Source organism: Python bivittatus, unplaced genomic scaffold (genome assembly GCF_059951505.1).
Source record: "Python bivittatus isolate LINGU-HERP-01145 unplaced genomic scaffold, Pbiv_v1 ctg000200_np1212, whole genome shotgun sequence".
Taxonomy (NCBI): domain Eukaryota; kingdom Metazoa; phylum Chordata; class Lepidosauria; order Squamata; family Pythonidae; genus Python; species Python bivittatus.
Window position 1 is genome coordinate 14,275,525 of NW_028277040.1, and position 27,212 is coordinate 14,302,736.

Below are 27,212 nucleotides of genomic sequence, written 5' to 3' on the forward strand. Positions count from 1 at the left end.
AAGAGATGAGGCTTGGTTGAACTTTGAGTCTGTGCAGGCTACATTAACAGCTATGAGCTCGATGGAATCCCGTGACTCCCAACTGATCACAAAAACCTTGGGTCCTGCCATCTGCTCATGAAAAACAGCACAAGGGCAATCTCAAGACCTCTCCTTTCTCTGGAGAGATTTCGACAACCTGGATCCTGCATCCAGACACCGTTTTCAGCCGTAATGTCATCTCTCTCTTCCAGAAACGTCAGTTCGCAATGGTGCTTAGTGGAAAAAGAGGCCTGGTGCTTTTCCTGATTTGCTATTTTTTATTGCTTCTATGGTTTCTCTTACTGTTATCGGTCCATTCTGTTTTTGTTCCATTATTTTAGGCAGTTTTGACTTCTCTAGATATTCATTATTTTCTCCTTTTGAGCTTCCTCACCTTTATATAATTTCGTATAATATTTTTCAAAAATCTTTTGCATTTCCTTATTGTCTGTTGTAATATCTTTTCCCATCTGCAACTTTAATATCACATTTTCCCCTCTTTCTTTCCTCAGTTTGTACGCTAACCATTTCCCTATTTTTGTTTTACAAAATTCATTTTTATTTGTACTTCTTTAACCATCAGCATAGAAAACTGCTGTTGTAAACATTTTATTTGTTTTAAAGTATTTTATTTCCTAGTGATTTTTAAAGTTTATTTTCTTTCCTTTATATCTCAACTTGATTTCCTTTTTGATTGCTGTTTTAAGCCTAATTATTACTCTTTGTAAGCTATCTGGAGTAGCCTATAAGCTTGAGTAAATAAATAAGTTAATGACTCTTGAATAGGCTTTTTATCTTCATTTGTACACTTTTTCCCCTGGAAGGGAAATGTTCTTTTAAAAATTCAAGTTCCAGTGCTTACTGGTCCCAAGAAGTGATCAGGTACATCAAATCCTTCTAGTTTGTACTTCTGAAAATAGGCAATTTTATTACCAGCCTATACAAATGCACTTATATTCCATAACTTTCTCTAAAGACATTTTATATAATTCCTCACTTCGAATATTAAATTAGTCACCCTCCCCTGTTTTCACAAATTCCTGTCATTAACAATAACTCTGCTGTGTACTTTTTCAAATTTCTATCATTTAAAGTAGAAGATTACTTTATTATCAGACCTGTAACTTAACTGTTGTTTTCCACTTAGTTCTGAACTTGCATGGGGCTGCAATTTTTCAGGTTATGCCACTTCTAATAGGTGAATACATTAATGCTGCTGCATGTAACTCCTATATGATAAAATGCAGACATATGAGCGTAACTGCTGCCTACTTGAAAAGATGCTTTCTTCATAATGTTAAAATACTCAGCTCCTCTTTTTTGGAAAGTTGTCTCACAGCCCCCAACATCCCACTAAGCCCAAAAGCATTATTAATTAATGTAAGTTAATTCCATTATGAATGCATATGTCCTTTAACTAATTTAGCAGTTTTGAACATTCAAAATGCATTTTTGAATGCCATAAGTTTTAAAAATAGCTCTGCAAAATTAATAATCCAACCAAATTAAGACAGCCCTTCCCCCCATATCGTTGCTAGGAAAGCAAGGAAAAAAGGAGACTGGGATGCTTCACTCTGGCTGATGGGCTGGGCTGTTTGCTGGATTCCAAACTCTGCATGTCTTCTATGTTCATGCATGCTGGTGTTGTTATGTTCCCAATTTTACTTTATGGCAAATCCAGCCTTTTAAAGACAAAACAAATATTAACAATACCAATATTTACAAAGGAGATGAACATCATTATTGTCCCCATTTTTTCCAGCACCTCTAGATATGTTGGCACAACTGCAGCTCCTGCTATTTTAATATTTATTTAGCAATCAAATGAAGGGGAAACAATATTGCTAACTATGAATTGTTTGTTTTTGTAGGTGTTTTATTTTGGCGGAAGCCATAAAGAAAGCTGACTGCTTTGGTATTGTTTTCCTCATTATTTTTCCTTCAGAAACAAAATTATAGGCTGCACCTCTGAAAGCCACATGCAAGTTATATTAATGGACAAATAATTGGCAGAATTCATACAATATATAGCCTACCAAACTATGTTGAGAAGTATTGCGTTGAGCAGGGTTCCCAACAGGGCAACTCTGGGCCCTCTGTTCCATCTCATTTTACTTTTTAAAGATTCTTTCAATTCAAAATAATAAATGGGAATTTGTTATGGTATATTTCCAAGGATGTCTCTGGAAACCACCTAGAGTCCAGGGGCATTCTTTTTTAAAAAAAAATTCAGTGGGCTACACATTTTATTTGTTTGGAAGTATGCCCACTTACCCCCCCCCCCAAAAAAAAAGACATAGGGGAACTGGGGGAGTAGATAGCATCTTTGGAAGGGGCAGGAAGCAATCTTATTTATTAGATTTATATTGTATCTTTATTTGGTACAAATCAAGTTGCCTTCTAGTAAATTAGTATTTTAGGAATGGCCAAGCTCACCAGGGCAGTCATTTTGTAAGAGTGCCCATGGTCTTTGAGGTATGTCTTCCAACACCCAAAGGCTAGAGATTCCTGGTTTAGAATATCTAAACCTCCTAGCAATTGGCTCTTAATTTTACACTTTTTAATTTTATTTTAAAAAGCAAGCATACAGTTTTCAAGCTATGATTACAATGTATATCTTACTAGCTGAAGCAATTTATTGGTTATTCATTTCATTTTATCTAATCATGAAATTCATGCAAGTAAACAAAATTATATTTTCTATTTCAGATATGAAAGTGAATGCTTTTACCTACATCTGTTATTAAAAATCAATCACTGTACCTGTAAACATAAATTCAACCCACCTAGGGGTTATGAATACTAACATACCAGTATAGAATTATGCCTTAAATGTGGCATATTTGCCTTTGCTCAATTTTTACTGTCTATCTGTACCTCTATGTGCAATTATCTTTTTTATTATATGTACATTTACTTTTTACTCTCAGGCAAATAAGTATTTCCTGAAGAAGTTTGGATTTGGTTTATTAGTCTCCCCACTCTTTACACTTGCTTTTGTAATAAAATGAAATACCAGGATAATAGTATTGTAACAGCCACTAAATGAATACCTGGCACAGTACAGAATTAATTTGATTAAAAGAAAAAATAACATGCAATTTAGGCTTGTAATACAGAACAGTGTCTAAAAAGTCATTCTCACAAGAACTAGCTTTTAAAAATATTTGTTTTGGTTAGCTTATAAAGTATTTATGACTGAATTTATTTGCTTTTCTTGTCCTCTTCACATTCTTTTTCTTTTATACTGAATCTATGTATGCACATGGGGAAAAAAGCTATAGTTAAGTTTTTTAAAATCTTTGTGCACTATCTAAAGGAAATCAGACATAATAATAATCATGCATTTGTATATTTATCATCATCATCATCAGTTATTGAAGATTGTACTTTATCCCCCACACCACCACTGCCACCACATACCTTCCAAAGAATCTGCAAGTGAATTTAATGTTATAGGAAAAAGAGAGCCAGTTTCATGTAATGGATAAGGCTCTGGAGTAGGAGTGTGGAAATATTATTTGAGTATGTAGTTTCGAATTTCAACATCAAAAGCTTAAATCAGGCCTTTGTCCTAATGGTTTAGCTAAATGTGATACATACTGTAGTAGGTGAAAGGCTCGCTCAAAGTACAATGGTACCTCGGGTCACGAACGCTTCTGTTCATGACCAATTCGGGTCATGAACAGCACCGTTCGCAAAATTTTGCTTCCGTCCGCGAACTCCGCATCGGGTGATGAACAGGATCCGCGGCCATTTTCCCTGCCATGACACGTGCTCGTGGTTTCCTGTAGGGAGGGGGACTCTCCCTCTAAGCAATAACCGCCTCCCCACCTGTCTTCCTGTCCTCCACGCCAGAAGTCGCCTCGAGCAAGGTTAGCATTCTCTCTCTTCGTACTGCACTGTACTGTATTTTGTTTCATATTTTTGTGGTTTTAAAAAAAATATACATATGGTTCAGAACGGATTAACCGTAATTACATTGAACCTTATGGGAAAATTTGATTCGGGACGTGACCAAAATCGGTTGGCGACCAAATTCGGAGGGGTCAGAACGGATTAACCGTATTTACATTGAACCTTATGGGAAAATTTGATTCGGGTCGCGACCAATTCGGGTCGCAACCAGAGTCGCGGAATGAATTAAGTTCGTGACCCGAGGTACCACTGTATATGGTAAATTCATTGGCCAGATGGGGTAGATGTATTTTGAACACATACTGCCATCTTTATAAACAAAGAATTCTTTATTCTAGCTTTTTAATAGTTTTTTAAAAAGAAGACCAAGGATTTTTTCCCCCCAGCAGTTAATATGCAAGTCTATGAAATACATATACATACAATCCCTAGGTCTGTCATTATCCAAAAACAACAAAAATGAAGGTATCCATTGGACACATCTCAAGACAAGCTTAATGTTATGCATGAGTTAACTCCCAAATCAGATATCATCCCTGCATCATATTACAGAATGTTGCCATGTAAATAACAGCACTGATCTTAAATAAATGTTGTAAGACAAAAGATTGAAATAGGAAATATCATTGTTAAGGCTACATTATTAGTTCACACACATAGGTTTTGTTTACCATTATTGGTAAAATATAATGTGCTTTGTTTCTCAAATGGTGATTATACTATGGTAATAATGATGAAAATACTGATTAAAATATGATAATGTGTGGTAATACTGATGATAGTAATAATAATATGAGAATAATAATAAAGGACAGGGCAACAATAATGATGGTTGTAATAATGATTCTTATGAAAACGATATTGTTAGTGACAATACTGTAGTGAATACTCATCCTGTTTTTTACCATTGTTATTTTTTATATCCCCTATTTTCACTCAGTCCAAACTTTTAGCAAGTGTGGCTTTCACTGCAATTCTGAATTCTGAGTGAGGACCTTGAACTGAAAAGAGGTTGCCAGCTCTTTGTTTACAGGGGACAACCATTTACTGCTGAGCAAGCCACTATGGCTTGATGAATGAACTATGAACAAACCATGTCATAACAAAATATGTGAATTAAATCAATTCTTCACTAGAAAAGGAATATTGAGGGCAGGCTGATATAGGCCTCCTGGAGTTATCCAGCCACCAAAAACTGCACTAGCAACTGGACTGTAAGGGCCATTGTGAGGCATCTGCCTGGGTGAAACTTCCAGCTGTTTCCTTCCTAGTTCCTCTTTCCTTCCACAATAGTTAGTTGAACTTAAGAAAAAAGGTGTCTTGTTGCTAGCTCTTAGGGCCAGTTGGAAGCTCTGCTGATGGTTGTTTGTTTCCATCTAGCCACCCATACCTGTGGCCAAACTGGGCCACCCTCCCTGAGGCCAAGCACTTTCAACAGGAACTTCAAGCAGCACACTGCCTTCTCAAGCAACAGCTGGATATTGCCCAAGTTTCCTACAAATGTACCACTGACCATCATCACCTGGAAGGTTCTCCCATTGCTGTTGGGGATTGCATATTGCTTTCTACCAAGCTCTTACTTTCAGAAATTTTTCAATTTCAGACTTCCGGGTGAAGAATGGTGAGCTAGCATGTCTCTGAATGAATGGAGACAATGTTGCAGCCACAATCGAAGGACCTGTGAGTAGTCTGGTCCCATGGAACCTCTCCAGATAAAGAGAGGACAGGAGATTTCCCACTTGTGCTCCTGACAGCTGCTTCTCACAAGGAACTGCAGATAGTGGTTTCCCATGGGTTTGAGTGCTAGGAGATGAAGGGAAGCCATCACGCTCTCAACTGTGGCACAGCCTTTTACAGGACACTGGGTCCTGTAACCTCACTTTCTAATCACTTTCAGAAATTTCCTATTTAACTATCTTAAGGCTATTAGATATCTTTAAAATGATAAGTTTGCAAAGCAACCTGGCGAATTTACCTTCACTCCAGAATAAAAGAAAAATTAACTATAAACTTAAGAATTTGAAGTAAACAACAAAAAGCTAAATAAGACTTTAATCCAAGAAAGTTATAAGTGAATTAAGGGACCAGACAAATTTGGAATATTGGGACTTTTGCTATAACATTTTGGAAATAATTATATAAATAAACAGCACCTTCGTGGGAACTAAACTGTTTAGTCTACCTTAAGTTATAACAGAAATTCGAGACTTTATAATTTCAGAAATTGGATCCTAGAGGGAACTAAAGATTCCAGGCATAAAAGGAAAAAAGAAAAGAAAAAAAGAGAGAGAGAGAGAGAGAGAATGAGAGAGAGAGGCAGGCTTGCCTTTTGTATTTGGTCAGCATTGAGACAAAATGACATAAAATGGTATGACATTTAAAATATTCCAGGAGATACTTGAAGAATGGGGACAGAAACTAGCAGCTACAATGTCAGCAATGATGTCTGCTTTTATGGATAGACTGTGTCCAAAAGATGTTGAAAAAGAAATAACAGATGTGAAAGAGAATACCTTGGAAGATCTGCAGGATAAAAGGCTGAAACAAACCTCATCTGATTAGGAAATATTAGAATATAAAGAAATTGTTGAAATGCTGGAAAAAAAAATGTGGATTATAAGATAGAGGTAGCAGTTAAAGTGGAAAAACAAGCCAAGGGAATGACCTGGATAATGACTACTTACTAGATTTACAAGACATTTGCTAAAGCTTCAAAGAAGCTTTTGAGATGGGAAAAAGAAAAACTGAAGAGAGATCAAATCTTATGAAACATCTGAATGAATTAAAGATCAAGATTACTAGAAGTAAAAGGAAGGAGTACAAAGTTGGTTTGTTTGACCAAGGTTCAACTAAGACATGTTTCTATAATACAGTATTCTGAGAACCTTACAGACTTTTTGCTGACACCAGGGCTGAAATGTTAATGATTTATGGATTTGCATATGGATAAGGGATGGGTTATGGGAGAAGAGATACTTGCATGTAACCTTATTGAGGGTGAAGAATTACTAAGATTTTACTTGTGATAAAGATTGGAAATCACTTCTTTAAATATTTTTCTCTTTTTCTTATTTTTCCCTTTTCCCTTTTTCTTTTCTCTTGTACTTTCTAGTCTCTCTTTATTTTTTTTTCCTTTCTGAGTTTAGTTTGTTTTTATTATTTTATTATTGTTTTTTAAAAAAAATTCAACAAAATTTAAAAAAAAAATCAATTTCAAAGCAGCATATCCATTTCAGTATGCCAGTCTTAGTGTGGGTAACTATATTTCTTTGAGCTTCAGTATCTAAGATTCTTTATGCAGCAGTCTTTGTTGTCCAGAGACATTCGGACAAGAAACAGTGAGGCCAAAACTCCTAATATAATTTTTAAGTTGTACAATCCAAGGTATCTAAGGTCTCTAACTGAGATTAAGTCTGTTCTATCAGATATAATTTTGGGAGTCTATCACTTTCCATAGAATTAATTATATGTCCTAATTTTTGATTCCACCAATAATTATATGTCCTAATTTTTGACAGAGAACATACATACATACATACATACATACATACATACATACATACATACATTCCCCAACTCAGCTCTAAGTGCAACAGCTGGGGTTCTTTTATCCATACCCAAAATACTCCTCAGATGCTGAAATTGTGTTTGCTGTAATAATATTATGTGTTTTAAACTGCATACATCAGCTCCATATATGAACGTTAAGAGTAACTTTGCTTTTATACAGTTTAATAATTGGGACTAAGGAACTGGACAACAGTAATTTATTAAGTTTAATAGCAAATTCATATGCATTCTTATTCTGAGCAAGCTCCTTCGATTGTAAGGAAGCCAAGACCTAGTCTCAGAGAAGACTATCCTTAAATAAGGAAAAGTGTTAACTTGCTTTTATATCATCATCTAACAGCCATCTGAGACTGTGATGTCTTTTTCCAAAGACCACAACCTTTGACGTCGATTTATTAATAATCAAAACATTATCATGATAGTAGGAACCAGGTCTTCTCAGCAATCTAAGCAACCCAACTTGTGATTATGATATTAAAATCATATTATCAGCATATAGCTAAGTATTGTAATGCATGTTGAGTACCTTGGGCATATACTGTATATTTCAGGATCCTACATAGATTTAATCCCTATCGATTAAATAACACCAGTGCAAGTATGTACCTCATCTTACTCCTTGTAAGTATTGATCCTACTTGACATGGACCTATTGACCCCAAACTGCACTCTCAAGGAGGTATCTGTTTAAAGGCTTTGATGAATGCAAGCAGTCTGGGTTCCATACTGAAGATGTCATGGCCAGCTCAGATGGATGAGGAAACCAAGCAGCTGGTCCCAGAATTACCAGGCAAACCACCGCCTGACCAACAGCAGGCAGAGGAGAATGTGCTGCCTGGTACTCCGGAGTCACAGGTGCCACCAGTCTCGGAAGATGAGGAGGCTGAGCTGCCACCCCCTCCCAACGCAAGGGCTCCCCGTGCAGAGAGGAGAGCTGAGCGAAGGTTCTCTGTGAGGCTCCTCGCAAGAAAGGAACCTCGCCTTTCCAAATGAGCAACACTGGGGTTGCTTCTAGAGTAGCAAGCTCAAGCCCCTCATCTTCCGAGTAACAACTGTTCGCTAACCTAGACTCCATGTGCCTTGCCTTTTGACCTGAAACTTTGTGACCATGGCTCTGAACGTAGACCGGCTGACGACCCTGCTATGATGATTGGACCTGTGGACTACACCTGACTATTCCTGCCTGCTGTATTGGATTTGGACTCTCTCTCAAGGCAAACTTGGTGGATTTGTGGGGACTTGATTTCTTGTGTGTGTGTGTGTGTGTGTGTGTGTGTGTGCACCTTTCCTTTGCCACTTTTTCTTTTCCTTTATCCTGCCTTATTAATATAAATGGTTAAATAATTTTACCGTATATTTTATACCTTATAAACGGCTGCTATTACATAGGAAAAATAATTAAGTAACAACTCACTAAGGCATTTTATCATAATGCTCTGGCCAACTATAATTTCAAGTTTTGTCACTTTGAACTTTGTCTCTTTTCAGTGCTTCTTCTTTTCACTATTCTAATATCATGCAATCAAACTACTTACCTTTTTTTCTGCTAAAAGCACGATTCATGTTGAGAAATCATCCACTGTGCATATGATTTAAACTAAAAAATAAAACAAAACAATATGTATATATATATATATACACACACACACACACACACACACACACATATACATATATAAATTTTCCTTAAAAAGTGACATTGATTTCATAATAATTTATTTTAAAGTACTATTAGATTCACGTTACATACTACGAAAAATATCCTTAAAAACAGAATTAACAAATACATATATTCTGCAATGTACTTGAAATGGCAGTCTAAAAACAGTTCTAAATGCATTCATCCAAAAAGTCTCACTGATCTCTATTAGATTTATGCCACTTGAAAACTAAAATGCCAAATATATATTATTGGTATTTCATGTCATCTTATAAAGGTAGATTGAATAAAAAGTGAATTCCTTAGATTTAAGACGATATCAAAATTTTGAGGAGCTTTCAGCATACTTGGACTGGTGCTTTCAGTACCTTTAGAAATCTATTATCTAGGGCTGGTTTTTGTTTTGTCTTGTTTTGTTTCTGCTATAAGACATGATCCAGCAAACAAATTTCTCTGGAATTTTGCCACCATGTTCATTGATCAACTCTGATTACATAGGTTTTATTTGCAAATGAACCTTCAAATTAAACTTTGCTGGGTTATTTACCAATATTTCTAATACTGCAAGTATTATACCCAAATTAATATGAATTGCTATATAGCAAGGAAAGAACTAATCTGCTTAAAATATTTAGCGGTTACAATAAAAATACTAACAATCCATTCTAGATATTGTATCCAACTAATTTAGCATCAAGTTCTCTTTTCTCTGATTTTTATTTGTATTTCAAATTGATATGATGACAAATAATGAGAATTGTGTATTTAACAGAAGCCTCATTTTAAATAATTCAGTAATGTTATCCATGTTTGCTATGTCAGATATCACGTTTTTAATATAAACTATTATTAATACAAAATAATGATTACCAATCAGGACCCTCAAATATGATTACCCTCTATATACAGTACCCAGAATGCACCATTTAGATTTATTTTCTCTTGTATAATTTATAGCAAGTAGTGGCAGTTAATACATTAATATGAAAAAACAGAATAAAGGTCGTCCTCATTTAACAACTGCCTCATTTAGTGACCATTCACAGTTATGACAATCAACTTTATGACCAATCCTTGCACTTACAACCTTTGCAGATCTGTAAAGCAAAGGAAAGCTGAAGTAAAATCATAAGCAGTTGTGGTTTTACTTAGTGACTGTTCACTTAATGACCAAGTTGCCAGTCCCAATTGTGGTCATTAAACAAGGACTACTGTATATTCTATAAGCCTTCAGTTTAACAAGAAATTAAATAAATTGTACTTACTTGTCATTTACCAACATCAATTTATTCTTCTAGAATAATTTTTGAGATTCCTTTTTAATTTAAGTTACAAAATTGCATTTTAATTATGTTATGTAAAATTTGGAAATACAGTAAAACATGTAACTGGAGATTCTTAGCCTAAAATAAAACACGTAAGCTTGACCTGTCTAAGGAATGTAATATCTTAGTTTATAAACAGACCCATGAAATCATCTGACTGGGCACCCAATCTGTGTTCATTTAAAGTAAGTATAAAATTTATTGTATATTTCCAGAGCAATACAATTACTCATTTGTTTAGAAAATATCATTTTCTTGATTCAGAACATGATGTACATATTGAAAGGCATATTTCAAACATAACATACAGTATAAAGGACACAACTATAATGACTGAGTGATGGAACTTCCTAAAGCATGACAACCATAGGGCATCTCCTCCTAGTTTATACTACAAAAGGAACTGAAAGAAGAGATATTTGGGAGGAATAAGTATCAGAACAGGTCTTAGAGAGTCTTAGCCAAGGCAAAACCTCCATCTGTCAGGGAGACAGGATTAGGAATACATACAGTATACACGTAGTGCCAAATAAGAGGTACTGTCTGAATACAGATACACTGTAGAATCAAATAGCTCATTCATACATCAAGGTGAATTGATTTAAGTCAAGTTCTTTATTTAAATGTTAACCAAGTGACTATTTTCCCCTATATCTTCCTGACATTTCATCTAGTTATGATATCTCAGAGACAAGCAAATGAGAAAAAAGAGTTTAATGGTGGCAGCAAGACAAATAGAACTTATAGAGATCTCTTCAGTTCATGGTATTTCACTTTTTAAAAAAATTAATTAAAAATTATATCCATAACCAGAAGGGTATATAACAGTGATTCAAAGATATATATATAATTGTGTATGTAATAGAATTTCTCTTCCATTCTGCTCCAAATTGCTATCCTTATACCATTGTATGACTTAAAAAAGGGGATATTTTCAGAAATAAACTTTCATCTTTTCAACCCAATTCACATTTTTTTTAAACGTCATTGTTTCTATTTTGGTTCAATAAACTTGTGACCTTGATGGCCCCAGATCATGAGACTGTATGCCTTTACTTATATGGTATGTTGTCCCTAAGAAAGAAGGAAACCTGACAGCTAGGATGAAGCAGATCTTTCAGGTTCATCTTCACTGCTGGGAAATCTTTCTGCAAGACAAGCTGCAGCTGGCTCTTGGCGATTCTTGGAGCAGCATAATCTACAATGTTTACATTATTAATAGCTTCACAGGTTCCAGAAATGGACAGCTTGATTTAGTAGGAGCTGCGAACAATTCCCCTTCTGTAGGAAAGGCAACAAAGCTTTCCAACTAATGGCAAGACCAGAAAAAAACAAAACAAAACAAAGATGTCATGGGATCATAGCTTGCCCCATGTGGACACTAAACTGGAACTAATAGAGTAGTGTTAGTGGCACTATCCTCCTTAAAACTGGCAGCAGATTTAAAGCAGAAGATGTTAGTACTGAAACTGGTTTCTAGATCAGTTAGGATTCTTGATAATTGATCATAGAACACCATGTCTCAGTGAGAGGCTACTGAGATGCATACTAGAGCAGATTCAATTTATTCTACCATACCATGAATTCAGCTAGGATATGGGTAAGCCCCATGAACTGGGACTCTGTTCTGCATAAATTAAATGCTATAGAACAAGAATAGGTGGAGTGAATATTGAGATCTACTGTTTACTTGTGAGTGACTTGTCCTAGATTGGCAAGTGTTTTCACTAGTCTCTGATGAGCACCACAGCAACTAAAATTGTTATTAAAATGTATTTTTATAGAAATTAGGTTGTCCACTTTAAGTTAGTTTGCTCATGATAAAATAAGCATGAGAGATACCTAGAAACATATTTTTGTTTAAGAGAACTGGTAGGTGTAATAGTATTTAACTCAGCATGTAGCAAAGGCAGATAGAATTCCATGCATGCAGAAAATTGAAAACCCTGCTGTGATGCACCCATATATAAATTCAGACATACCAATGCATGGAATCAGCATAGTTTTTATTGCTTTTCTGCCAATTTGCTTGAGGTAGAGTTTTGTTGTAGCATTTGAGTTTCTAAAAAGATTGTTTCAAGAGTAAATAGTCTTAAAAGTTTGTTAAAACTTAAAAGACTGTTTCAAAAGCTGTAGTTTGGTTGTAGAAACTCTCTCAGAAAGAACTATGCTTTGCTTACGGTGAACATAAAATATATTCAGAGATAATACCTAATCATTGGTTAATTCTTAGTAACTAATACCGAACCTAATAAGGAATGGGTAGTTCACCTAAAATTTTGGGAAATTATCCACCTGTATATTTGTCACAAAAACTATATAGAAATGTCTGGGATTCAAACTTGAGTTTAAGAAATCCTTTATCTTTATTTTTAATGATGGGGCACTGCCTTCTCCTTTTCTTTTGGTAATGTAATTGTATTGTTATTTGTACAGAAACTCTGTATTATTACAGGGAAGGTTGGAAATTATATAGTGACCTCATGTTGTGTTTTTCACATCATCTACAGTACATGAAACACTGGGGGGAAATCCACATATAAGCAGAAAACTTTTTTATTTGAGCAGGGCATTCTTCTTTCTTGCCTAGCTGCCTGCTTATTTATTTACTTCATTTATACTCCACAGTAGTCTGTTTGACTCTCTGTGGCATAATTAGTAAAAGCCAAATTTAAAACATCCATAGTAAGCTTAAAAACATAAAACAAGATTTCACAACAGTAAAAGAAGAACGAAAAGTAAAACAAAAGATGGCCCTCAACAGGTTAAAATGCTCTCTGGAATAGCTTCAGCTTCAACATCTTCCTGAATGCATTCAGGGATGGTACCAGCTGGATCTCTACAGGGAGGCTGTTTCAGAGGACTGGTCTTGCCACAAAAAAACACTGACTCCTAGCTTCAGCTCCCTTTATTTCCTGATGGCGTGCGGCACAAGGAGTAAGTTCCCTTAATCATCTAATAGGTCAGGCCAAATCAGATTACAGCAGGAAGTTCTGTATTTACCCAGATACCAAGCCGACACTTAGGGATGACTTTAGAATTTGATTGACTGACTGGACTGATTGATTTGATTTATATGACTTCCCAACATGTCCAAGTGATTCTGCATAGCTTACAATTGGATAGAAGCATTAAAAAAAAGAATCTAAAATCAAAATAAAATAAATACCTATACATGAAAACTGCAATAACTGAAAAAATAAAATAAAATAAAATAAAATAAAATAAAATAAAATAAAATAAAATAAAATAAAATAAAATAAAATAAAAGGATAGCAGAATGATCAGGCACAACCATTACATAGATCATTTAGAAAGTGTTCAGTCTGGATGGGTTCATCTACTTTCAATACCATCAATCATGGTATCCTTCTGGATTAGTTGGGAGGCTTTGGAGTGGGTGGCACTGTTATGTGGTGGTTCTACTCCTTTCTTTGTGGCTGGTTTCAATCAATGTTAATGGGGGGGCAGATTGAGTCCATGACCCCTCATTTGTGGGGTGCCATAGGGCTTTATAATCCCTCTTGTTTAAAATCTATATGAAACCACTGGGGCAATCATCGATTTGGGGTCAAGCATCATCAATAGGCTGATGATGCCCAACTATATGTCATGATTCTGGGTCGACCAAGTGATGGTTTTGAAGTCCTGTCCCAGTGTCTGGAGGCTGTGTGGGTCTGGATGGAGAACAGACTCAGTTCTGACAAGAGTGAGTGGTGAGGATATTTGAGCCCACTGGATCTGGTGATTTTCTATTTTTGGTCTTGGATGTGGTTGTACATTCCTAATTCAAGACTGGTGGACAGTCTGAAGGTTGTCTTAGACTCAGGTCCTTTCAAAAAGCAGGTGGCAACTGTAGCCAAGAGAGCCTTTGCAGAGTATATCTAGTGCACCATTTGTGCCCTTTCCTGGACTGGGAGACTCTTCAGACAGTTACTTACAACTTAGTCATTTCTTGAATGGATTACTGTAAGGCACTCTACATAGGGCTGCCCTTGAAGACTATTCAGAAGCTTCAGTTGTTCAGAATGTAGTGGTGCAGGAAGTGATGAGCATGCCTCATTATGCTTATGTGAGCCCACTGCTTTGCAAGCAGCACTGGTTACCACTTAGATTCTGGATGCAATTCAAGGTGCTGGTTATCACCATAAAGCCCTTCATGGCATAGGGGAGGGCCTGGTTATTTGAGGACTGCCTCTCTGGTTCTTTCTGTACATCCAGAGAGATCAGGCAAAGTGGGTGTACTTTGAGTCTCACTAATTTAGCTATGCCATGTTGTGAGACCCAAGAGACATGCCTTCTCTGTCACAGTGCCTGTGCTCTAAAATGATGTCCCCCCAGAGACTGGGATGGCTCCCACCCTGATTTGTTCAGGGAGCTATTAAAAACCTGACCATTCCCCCAATATTTGGAGCAGGGTGATGCCCTGTTGGATGTTTTTGTTATTGTTTAGATGTTTGTTCATGATTTTTTTCTTTCTCTGTTTTTTATACTTTTCCTACCTTTAAATTATAAGCCACCCAGACTCTCTGAGTGTCATGCAGCCTCCAAACTCTACAAAATAAGTAAATAAAATAAATAATGCATTTAATTCTGAAAAAGCTTGCAGTATGGCCAGTGAAACATCACCTTTGTCCCATCATTCACCATCATTCATTGTCCTACACGGCATTAGTCATAAGTTATTTCGCTAATCAAGAGCAGCTGCGAAAACCTACCCACTATGATTAAGTTGAATAATATTTCTTTACTTAATCTGTTACCTATCTGGAGACCCTAAAACACTTAAAAAAAAAAACTTTTACTAAAGAAATCTTAAAACACACAAACCATAGCACATAACAATGGTTTGCCTGATTATGGGGATTCCATTGAAATAGGAAGGAAGCCTAATTATTACTTTTTGTACTATACAAACAAATCATCCTATTCAAATGGTGAGGGAAAATTAATGTTCAAAAGGAAGCTGTGAGAATATTGAAGAAGGCTTGAGTGAGGAAAATGGAGATGAGGACAGAGAAGAAATGAGGAATTGTGTGGTGTAAATACAGGCACTACAACAATAAAGCACATAGGAAGAAAAGGCTAACAGATTCTTGCTGAAAAAAAGAGGAAGGGTTCCTTGATATCTAAATAATGTATATTTATTTAGAGGCCCAATTTTGAGTTGTGAACTAAATTGTACCTGGTTAACTGAAATCATATAATTACTGAATTCCATATTTCTAGCATGGGAAAGTGCTTGATGAATACTAATTCAGACAGCATCTAATCTCTTTTTGTATGTAATATCTAGCTCAAAACCCTATAGTTCACTGAAGAAAAAGCCTTGATTCAAACCCTAACCTCGAAAATATATCTACTCCTCAGCGAGACTCAGGTCTAATACTACTCAGTGCACAACAGTACATGCATGGAGAGGCCCCATCACTGGGAGGTAAGCACCTACTCATTTCCCATGCCATTTCTCTTGCCAAATATCTCACTTAAAGGCAATAATTCTCAACCAGAATGCCAGAGAGATTCCTTCAAGTGCACCACAAAAGTTTGATTTTAAACATTTGCAACTGAAAGGCATGTGGATCCATGAAGAATAGCAAACCTTCAACTGGACACCAGAGGAGTTATCTGAAACTGCACATTGTGGCCTGCCCCAAATGTCATAATGAATAAGAGACGAATTTGAAGATGAGGACAAAATGAGAGGTGGAGATGGACTAGCTGGATGACTCTCAACCCAACCCACCTCATAGGATGATTATTTTAGAGAAAACACTGGGCAGGGGAATTATGTATGCCATCTTGAGTAGTAGAAAATAGGTAGGTGGTAATAGTAGTAATAGTAATAGTAGTAGTAGTAGTAATAATAATAATAATAATAATAATAATAATAAAAATATAAAGACCTGCAAATAGAAGTAGAATGACTATGGCAAAAGAAAGCAAAGGTAGTACCAATAGTTTTAGGCACCTTAGGTGCAATCCCAAAACATCTGGAGCACCACTTGAAGACCATCGGCATTGACAAAATCACCATCAGTCAATTGCAAAAGGCAGCTTTACTTGGAATAGCTTACATCCTGCCGACGATACCTTTAACAACATCAAACAACATCTGCCTATCCCAGGTCCTTGGGAAGGACTTGATAGGTGGATAAAAATGCCAAATCCAGTCTAAACATCTGGTTACTGTGCAACCAACCATAACAACAACAACAATAGTCCCACTAAGCAGATAGCTACCCAGCAATGAGATTTGGCTGCGATCGTGATGAATTTCATCCTAGTCCAGAATGTGTCCTTTGTTTAGCAACTGAAGCAAGCTAAGAGACATTTCCCAGTAACACCCAGACATTTTGGGACCAATCTTGATCCAACTTTAAAAGCCTTTTAAATTCCAGCAAACAAAGCTTGAAATTTGCTAAAGCTGCTCAGGGGTCAAGAAGTCAGCTATTTAGTAACAGAACCAATAGCTAAAACAATGAAACCTCATAAAACTGTAGAGACCTTGAAGACACTGACTCTTCCTTCTTACAGTGCTACAGGAGTGTCTTTATTTCATTAAAAAAAAATGGAGAAGGGAGTGGGAAATGTTCACAATCCAGATGGGTCAACAGATCTTGGTGGGAAAGCATAATTACCAGCATTCATTCACCACAGTGATTACTGTAATTTTTTTTTTAATGTTGTAGAGCTTGAGGCCACAACAGGCTAAGATATTTTCCCTGCTTAGTGAAATGTTTTCACTATTTAGAATCTGTTGGCTTGTCCTGGCTATCCGGTGCAGGAATTTGTACAGCAGCTGACCTTTCCGTAGTTGGGTCAACAAGGCTTTGTGTTGTTATTGAAAGTGGTAAACAACAACTTCTACATCATGAAACACTGGTTGCAGAAACACTCAGCCGCAAGCTGAAAACTGAGCTAGACAGTCATGAAAATGGTGAACAACATTAAAAGTAGGTCACTTACATCATGCCTCTTTACTAAACTGTATGAAGAACTTAGAAGAACTCACTCACATTCTCTTAAAACTGCAAAAAGAAAAATGGTTGAGGCAGATATTGGAGTTGGTTTCTCTAGTACTCCACTTTACATCAAAAGTGTATATAAATCTTATCATGTCTGAGTTTTCCACCAGGCAACAAAAGAGAAGTTAAATTCCAGTAACTTTCTGTTTGCTCTGCTGTTTCCTAGGAATTTAAAATTGGAAATATATCAGTAATGCAATCACGTATAATAATTAAGCAATTCTGAAGAGTGCTGTTTTATTGGCAACATCTTTTCTTTAAGTTATAATTGCAACAAGTTTCTTCTGGAAATAAACTCTTTCCTTAGGCTTAGCTCCTTATAAATTCAATTTTTATCCAGTAATTTAACATCTGTCTTTAAGGTGCATTCTTGAGGCAATTATACTCATGGAAAATGGGACAAGAAAGCCACAGAATATGAGGGAGTTGCTTAAGGTATTATCAGCAAATGGGAGGGGGAGGGGGGAGTGAGAACCACTCCATTCAGGCAATGTAAGTAGGCCTCTCTTATCTGGGCTAAGAAATCCAGCGGTCTGTATCTTTTTGCTGCCATCTAGTTATATGGTGTGTACAAGGTTTGAGTTCAGTAACTTTGGGGAGATGGCTATACTGTAGCAACACGGGTGACATTTAAGGTCACCTCAGTCCTGCTGAGAAGTCCCCAGAGTGAGGCTTTCGGACTTCCTTGCTAGCCAGGATCTCTTTACACAAAGGAATTGTTAGGGTGGTATTAGACTGATTCAGTGCCCTATAAGCACTTACTTACTTACGTACTTATTAAACCAATGTACTGTATATAGCCGCCCATCTCATCACAGGCAACTCTGGGCGGTGTACAACAAAGCTAAAAACAGCCAATGTTTTTACCTGTCCCAGTGGTTCCTTAAACAAAGGCATCAGAGTGAATGGCTGTTCTGAAGCGGCATTCTTATTATTATATCTTAATCTATAGTTTCATTTGAAATTATAACTGCTTAACTGGTTTTGCATTAATCTGTCAATGTCATAATTAATATTGAAATGTAATGGCTGCTACTGCTACATTCACCGAATTATCCAAGTATATCCTCCCTAATCAACAAAATAAGGGGTTGTTTTCCCTGAATATTCTCAAAATATACTCCAGAGAACTGAAGGATCTTCCAGAAAAGATTCTGGGGACATGTGGGAAACTGAGAAGAAGCAGACAGGTTCCACTGTACATGTGCATAATTTCAAATCCTGCCCTCAACTATCAAAGTGAATTTCAAATTAAACAGTTTGTGTGTGTGTGTGTATAAACACACATCCATACATACATATACACAATATATACACTTACATACACATACCCCCCCCCTCCCACACACGCACAATTCAAATCAACAAAGATTATAATTGCGGGGCAGCAGCTGCTAAGCCACCTTCTTTATGGTACTTGGCTCTGTGGTTATAAAGATATAAAGAATTTATTCAATCTAACTTTCTGAGAATTATGCTCCATGCTTTCCCTTCAGTGGCAAATTCATTTTGGAGCTAAAGCTGGGCTGAACCTTGGTAAGGCCAGAATGAGAGTCTGGCTTAAATATGGCTGAAATAAGTCTGGGGCTGGTGGTGGTGGTAGAGTCCTGGCTGACAAATTCACCTCCTCTTGGTTGCTGATTTGGCTTACTGTGGACTTTCACTTCATGCTCGGTTTATGATGGGATTGAAGAAAGCCATGGTTGAAGCTAAGGAAAAAGTATTTGCCTCCAACCTACAAGATGACATAGACAAATCCTCACATTACTACTCCATTGCTTTCAGTGACATTTCTTATGCCAGCCCTAGATCCCTCTACTTACTCTCTGCCCCACATAGAAGGGCATTCACCCTGCCAGGTTTTGACACCCCATCTCCAAAGATAATGGAGGGGAGGTTTAGCAACATCCCTTTTTAAGAATACCTTTGTGTCTATTCAGATGCAATGACGGAGACTATCACACTTGTTCTCCTGAGTTACCACCATGTATCATACTTTGCATTTAGAGTTGATCTTCCTTGTCAACAGCAAATGCTGGCCTTAATCTGAAATCTTGCTCTTTCTTTTGACAGATCAATCCAGTGTAATTATTTCAAAAGTGAAAAATTGCACCACTAAAATCATAATTAAAAGACAATGGTTTTGATGTGAATGCCTTCAGACTTCAATTCTAATCTACCCTTATTACATTACATTTTGGATTTATCTCCACCCTTCTCCCCCAATGGGGAACTCTGGGCAGCTCACAAAGTACACCTTAACCATTATAATTACAATTACACCTATTCTAATACAACTACAGTGCAACCCTATTCTATTGTGGCCACCTTAATAGAGTGGTTGTAAGGGAGTCAGCTCATCCAGGCTTTTCTCCACCGATGATCTTTTCTGCCTGTCGCATTAGTCACGTCCAACATCCGGCATTTGTTGTTTCTGCCGATCAGGTCCAGCACTGGTTCCAGCTTCCCCACGCAGGTGCTGCCGGTTCCTCCCACTGAAATGGGAGCACCTATTTATCTACTGCTTTCAAACCGCTAGGTGGGCAGAAGCTAGAGACGAGTGACGGGCACTCACCCCGTCACATGGAGCAGGCTCGAACCGCTGGAGTGCCAACCATTTCTGGCCGGCAAGCTCCGGAGTCATTAAGCCCCTGTGCTACCACATCCCCATTACTGACCACCCATCATACAGATACATACTCACATATGTACCTGTAATGTGCACATACCCTATTTTCTTTCTTCTTTCTCTTTTAATCTATATTCAATAATTTTCACATAATCTATATTAGCTTTTTTTGGTCTCTGGCCTTATAGATAAAGTATAATATGTGTAAATAAGATTACTCATTTAGTTGCAATGTACTGATATGAACAATCCTTGTGATTACAGATGACAAATTACAGATGACATGGGGATATATAAATTGAAGATGGACATGAGAAGAAATATAAATCAGAAGATACTTATGTAGCCAGATATTATCTGGTGAATCCAAGGGATATGCATTTAGGGTTGTGTGTTCTTTAAAAATTATTAAGAAGAAATATTTTAGTACTCTCAGAAGTGAGCTCAGCATCTCTTTGAAGGAACTATGTCTTTTTTCAGGTTCATGCAGTGAAAAGTCCTATAAGACCTTAAAATTACTTAATACAGGTGAAACTGGCAACTTGATGACAGAAGGTTATGGAAATAAGCTACTTGATTTGATTAAATTACAAGTGCTAATTATATTAAAAGCATGATGCACTTTTTCACTTTTAGAACTATTGGAATTAATTGTTTGTATCAGTGTAAAGTGAATTCACTGGTGTTCTGCATTTTTAAAACCACTGAAGAACAGAATCAATATAAATTTTATTTATAGCTCTTATATTAGAACGTCATTTCATTTTAGAGCCCAACAGGGAACAGCTGTCCCAACTGTGGAAGACCTTCCTTCCTGAAGTGAAGGCAACCTTATCTTGCTTGCTTTCAGAAAGTCAGTTAATAACACACTTGTTTGCTAGCATCTGAAGGCAGAATATGCTTTACATCTCACCTGAGCATACAGGTTTGACATACAATAGTCTATTAGTCTGAGTTTTAAGTTGTTGATGTTTCATTTATTTTATGTTGTTGAGTTCTAATTATATTTATTGACTCTGATGGTTTGTTTTATGGACTGTGTTATTTTATTGGACATATGCCAGAGTCCATGGATATGGGCAGGGTATACATAAATTAGATACATAAATAATTCCAATATGCAAATTTTTAATAAAACATTTTTACTTATTTGATCTTCACAGACTCAAGAGATCATTGCTGATGAAAGAGAGGGAGGAAAAAGAGCAAGAATGTGCATATTCAAGTTTTCTGACTTGCTATACAGTTCATATGTCCATTGAAATTTTAGAAGATAGTTAAGAATTTTGCATTAGTGGAATAGAATTGGTATTTTACACAATGTGAAGTCTCTGCCAAGGGGAAATACAATGAGTGGAGAGCTATGTAGGAAGGCTTCCTTGGATTCATTGTGAATTGCATCCAACTTCACAGGCTTGGTGTTGCATTAAATTTTAGGGAAAGGTTTTCAGAACTTTTTATTTATCTTTTTTTAAAAAAAATGGGAAAGAAAAAGAAACAGCAGGAGCCAAATGCCTTGAGTAAATGTTTGAAGTAAAGCTAAAATGGGATTATGTTACCCTTTGATTAAAATCGTTCAGGGAAACACTTAAATATATCAAATTATGCTGAACATATGCAGCAAAATTTGAAAAGCATAAATATGTTGTGATACAAACACTCAGAACTCATAATTAGGGTAGCCAAAATAGAGTACTTTGCTCACAGTCTGAGGTAAATAGAATACTTTATAATATTTTCTTTAATTTAGTACAGTTTGATTGATACTTTACTAGTTTAGCACCAACATTTTCTAGTCTTGTAACAGATCATTATTTCCACATATCCTGTGAGGTGACAAAAGATTTACAGTATGGTCCTAAACACTTATGCAACTCTCTCAGACTAAAGTGAGCAGGTTTTTTTTTTCTTTCAAAACAGTAATTTAATAATGAAGTGCTATGAAAATGATGGTGTAGTGCTAATCATTTTCTGGAAACAAAGCATGCAAGAACAAGCACTCACAAGTTGGGCTCAAACCTTCTTGAATTTCAAGCCTGTCTCCCAGCCTTGAGCTTTCCACTCAAGGTAGAGTTACAACCTCACAGTCAATCCACAGGATGGCAGCAGGAGAGGTGGCAGTGACAACAAGAGAAGAATTTAGAACCAGGCTTAAGTTTTCTACCCACAGAGTTACTCATTGTGCTAACTTCTTCAATGCTTTGTTAAAGAAAAGTTGACCAAAACAGTATGTGAAAATCATTTGAGGAAGAACAGAAAATATAAGATCACAGTGTAGGAATCATTAAAAGACAATATAATGCAAGATAATTATGAAGTCTTCTTCCAAGTTTCTAGAACTTCAAAAGCAAAATATTAAAATGTTGCTATGGATCAGTCAGGAAGTGAGAAAATGGTAGCAACAAAGAATGTGGTCAAAGAAGAGGGAATGGCATTAAAAATAAAAATCATTTGGGATAAAACTGAAGTGAGAGAATTCTGAAGAGAGTATTTTGGAGATTTGTATGGGAACAAGAATGATATATGAAAGAGCAGAATTGAACAGAATGCTATAAATGTTAGTATCCAAGAATGAATTGAGAAAAGAAAGTAATAAATGCTGTGAGAATGTTGGAAAAATGTTAAGACTGCAAGTAACTGAAGTGTGTAACTGAAGAAAGATGCAGATATGATGGGGTTTCCTTATGGAACAGTGCTGCAATTTGTTTAATATTTGTTAAATACTGCATCTAAACTTGAAGATTGGAAGAATGCTTGTTCCCTAATGCAAAGGGAGATAGCAAGAATGGATGTAAAACACAAGGGGATTAGTTTGTGAAATATGACTGGGAAGATGTTTGGATGAATTCTGATTGAAAGGGGACAATGTCCAGAATTTGGGAAGTGCACAGAAACTTTATTCCAAACAGAAATTGGGCAGACCAGATTTTTTTTTCTCTTCAGCATTAAAGAACATTTATTGAAAAGAGTGTATTTAGTTAGAGAAAGGATATAATATAAGCTTGAATTATCAAATGATTTGTATGAATTCAGAGTTGAAGTATGGTATAGATAGAAGTAAAGCATGTGCAAGAAAAAAGTTGAATGCTTAGCAAATAGCTCAACTTTGAGCAGGGAATAAGAACCCTATGTGAATGTCCTCCTAATTGGTTGATAGACTTATGGATGATTGTATACAGGATGCTTGTGGTAACGTTAGAAGGTGTGTTTGTTGGAAATGTGAATGTACGTGCACTTTGTATACAGATGATACTGTGTTGTTGGCTAAGAACCCACAGTGTTTGAAGCAAATATTAGATAGATGATATGATGCCATGGATCTGAAAATTAATGTATCAAGGATCAAAGTAGATGTGCTTGGCAGTGAAAAAGAAGCAGGCAATAAGGAGGCTGTTGGCAAAGACCATGAGGAGGCTTAAGAGGCAGAAGGGAGAGAATTCCCCTAACTTGCAATGAACCTTCCAGAGCTAAGCAAAAGATATTTAAGTGTTTCTCTAGGTTAGAACTGTCTCCTCATCCCTTAGTATTAAAGAATGTGACACTGGAAAAAGACCTTTCAAAATGTCTGTTTTAGGAAAATAAGAAATCATAAAGAGGGTTAACTCCAACTGTTATGTACCATACTTCAAAAGGAATTTGGCTTAGCAAATAAGATTAATGGGTAGTCTTGCCAACTGAAATGCCATATATCATCAGTTTTTGAACCATCCTTCCATACATTTTTTTTTTCCTCTACAGCTTTGAGGATATTCAAGTCTATGTGGTTAGTAATTTGGATACTGTAACACAAACAAAAATGAAAACCAAATATGGAGAATCTGTGCCCTTACAAATGCTGAATGACTCCAAGCATCTTTCACAATTAGCCAAATCACTAGGGAAACTGGGAGATGTGATTCAGCTAGATTAAAAGACAGTTTCATCTTCTCTATATTATACACATATACTCATCACACTACATCTGAAATTTCAAATTATGGCTTGACCTTATAAAACAAGCATCAAATATTCAACACCACAGAGGAGCATTTTCTAATCATCCTACATCTTCTTCTGCAAACGGAATACTTTTCAAAAAGTTTACAGATTCCACTGTAAGTAATTGAGTGATATGCGTATGTGCATCAGTCAAAAGACAATGGTTTGAAACAGTTTTCTCTGAAAACAAGGGATTAACAAAAAGTCACAGTAATCAATTGCAAACTTTCTCCATGTAATTATTTCCAGTAGATTGGTGTACTATAAATATTAACAAAAGGTAAACATGAAACTCTTACCGTGATAAGCTCAGATTTATACAAAGGATCAAAATAGTTGTTTGGTTTCAGGAGAAATAATTCACTTTTTTGTCCACATATTTGATTTCATGCAATTGTTTCCTATTTTTCAGTTAATGATGAATATGCTGAAAGAAATAAATAGAAAAAAGTCAGCCAGTAAGAAAGTGAGCCAGTCATCAATGGATGATCTTAAGAATTATTTAATTGCATTCAAAAGAACAAAAATATTACAAGCTTCCAGCTTTTCAGGAGCAACTTACAACATATCACCACCTTTGGGAGAGTATTTACTATTCCAAAACTTCCTTGTTTAATACCTGATTTAATACTAACAGCACCAAATAACATTTTCCTATATTACCATGTGTATTGGTGCAGGATTGGGGAGTCAGTATCGGGAAAGGGAGAGAATTTTCCAGGAGAATAAATAAGATTAAGGGGTAGAAAGAAATCAGGCAGTAAGAATGTTAGGAGTAGTATTATAAATGAGTTTTACAGAGAGTAAAGAGAGGTGAACTGAGAGTTGAATTGAGCAATTATATGAGTGGTTCACCTGAGAGGAGAACTGAGCAATTATGTGTTATTCTCTGATTATCCAAAGTAAAGAAGCAATATACCTGCCTGTTGTTAAAATAATTTCCACTTATGAAATTTAAATGGTAACAGTAAATAGAAAAACCCCAAGGCATATTGCGTGATAAATATATCAAGTGCCTGAGCTGCTAGTTTAATACACTGAATTTAAGAAAGATCTTATCAAACCTCAGATCAGCTCTCTAACCAAATTTATTAGCATTTACAAGTCTAAGAACTTCTATGAGAAAGATGCTAACCATGTATATCTGTTTTGATAGACCTAGAATTACATTATTTTACATTTTCATTTGGAATTAAACTCATTTTAACTTAAGTTTCTATCTAAATGAAATATTGTGTGATTGATACAAGCATAAAATTGTAAGAGATTTCCAGGACATTATTCTGCTGGTTATAAAAGTTTTATTTCCATTTCATTTTCTTGATAAAACAGTTTTCAAATTCTCATGGCTATATGAATAGTTAAAACACATACCATCTTTGTAGTATTATATGCATTCAGCAATCTAATACCATCTATTATCATCACAAATTAATCACTTTTTAAAAACATTTTTGGAGTGAAGAAAAATCTTCTTGAGAAAATGTTTATTAATGTTATTATTATTACTAATCCTTTATTATGTAGTGAAATATGATAATCTAAGTTTCTATATCATGTTAAGATATAATCTTTCCCTCACATGCTCTCTGATTGGTCAGAATCACATATTTATTTGGTTTTGTTCCCTACAAGAAAAGAGTAGCCGCCAAGCCAGACCTATGTAAATACACTGAAACATGAACCTGAAGAAAAAATACAATGGGGAAAAGGGGGAGGATTAACTTTTCTAAAAGCTATGTGCTTCAATTTTTTACAAGTTGCACTTTTCATAACAATCCTATTTCATCCCAATCCTAATGGTCTCATCATTTGAAGTTCTAATGTTCAGTACAATCTGGTGCTTGTACTTAAATCAGCAATAAAGAAATCACATAATTAGTTGCCATCAGGTATTAGATTACAGAAACAGTAGCCCTCCAAATTCGCATCATTCTTGATCACTGGCCATGCTGGCTGGGGTAATAGAAGTTATAGTCTGACTTTAGGCCTATTTTCAGTGGAAACATCTGTGAGTTATCCCAATGAATCACTTCTAGGAAATGAGGTGGATTGGCTCTATGAATTAAACGTTTTGTGATAGTTTAACTCCTACATGCACAAATTTCCAGAAAGCTTCATAATAGAATTTTCCTTAACCCTAATGACATGTAAGGTAGCAGTCTCCCCAGAATTACTTCTTGTCTGTCATGTCATTTAATATACATCAACATTGTGCAGATCTTCAAGGGGTGTTTTGTCTTACAAAAGTTAGCTGGAGAGGACCTACTGAAGACCAGATCTCTACACATTACCAATTGTCCTCTGTTCAGTTGTTTTGTCAGTTACCTAGTACTCGGAGGGATGAAAAGCAATGAAGTGACTAGAGCCCATATAGCAACATATTTAAATACAATAAAAGATTTGTAACATTCATTTACAATTTTACTCTGTGGTAGCAATAGACATGTTAATATTTCAGGACATTTACCCATACCATCCAACAGAGCCATGTCAAGTAATGAAGGACTTTGGGCTGCAACTAGTTGAAAGCCACTGGAGTCTATTTGCAGATTAAGTCACTTGGACCTATACTCACCCAGAGACTATTGTTCTGAAAAACTCAAAATGGATGATGGAACTAGTGCAAAGTCTACTCAAGTTTTAATTCATACTTCTGAACTTGGGCGTCTTCAGGATTTAGAGCCACCTTTTCTCCTCTGAAGCAGCCAAGGATGTTGAGGTTATGCAGTTCTTGCCAAGAGTGGCATTGGCTAATAGGAAACGTATATGCCTAAGTTTTATATTTGAGTGCAATGCCTGGTTATCGCTCAATGATAACCTTGCTTTTAAATACATGTACGCTTAAAATCATTTATAGTTGTCTTAGTAAAATCTTTACAGCATTGGATTGTCCAAACTAAAAAGGTAAGATGCTGATACTAAAATCCAAGTTTCACAACTCTATATCCTCCATGACTACACAGTAACACTTTTCTAGCATATAAAAGATATAAAAGATTTACTGCTTAAAATACACTATACTCAAATGTACAAGTAATTATTGTATTATATAAAAAAGGTAGCCAATATACATTATCTAC

The 27,212-nt window shown here is 35.9% G+C and overlaps 1 protein-coding gene across 3 annotated transcripts in view; it reads right to left on the bottom strand.

Moving 5' to 3' along the window:
- The window catches only part of GULP1 (GULP PTB domain containing engulfment adaptor 1), a 186,913-nt gene that overhangs the window by 94,290 nt on the left and 65,411 nt on the right, over positions 1-27,212 (bottom strand). For 2 of the 3 annotated variants that reach the window (XM_088135728.1, XM_088135724.1), the window contains exons 2-3: positions 24,429-24,556; positions 9,045-9,106 (exon numbers count right to left, since the gene is read on the bottom strand). In XM_088135728.1, the coding sequence (XP_087991854.1) occupies positions 9,045-9,072 (28 nt within the window). In that variant the 5' untranslated portion in view covers positions 9,073-9,106; positions 24,429-24,556. The remainder of the gene's footprint in view (positions 1-9,044; positions 9,107-24,428; positions 24,557-27,212) is intronic. The other variant, XM_088135725.1, reaches the window with a different exon arrangement.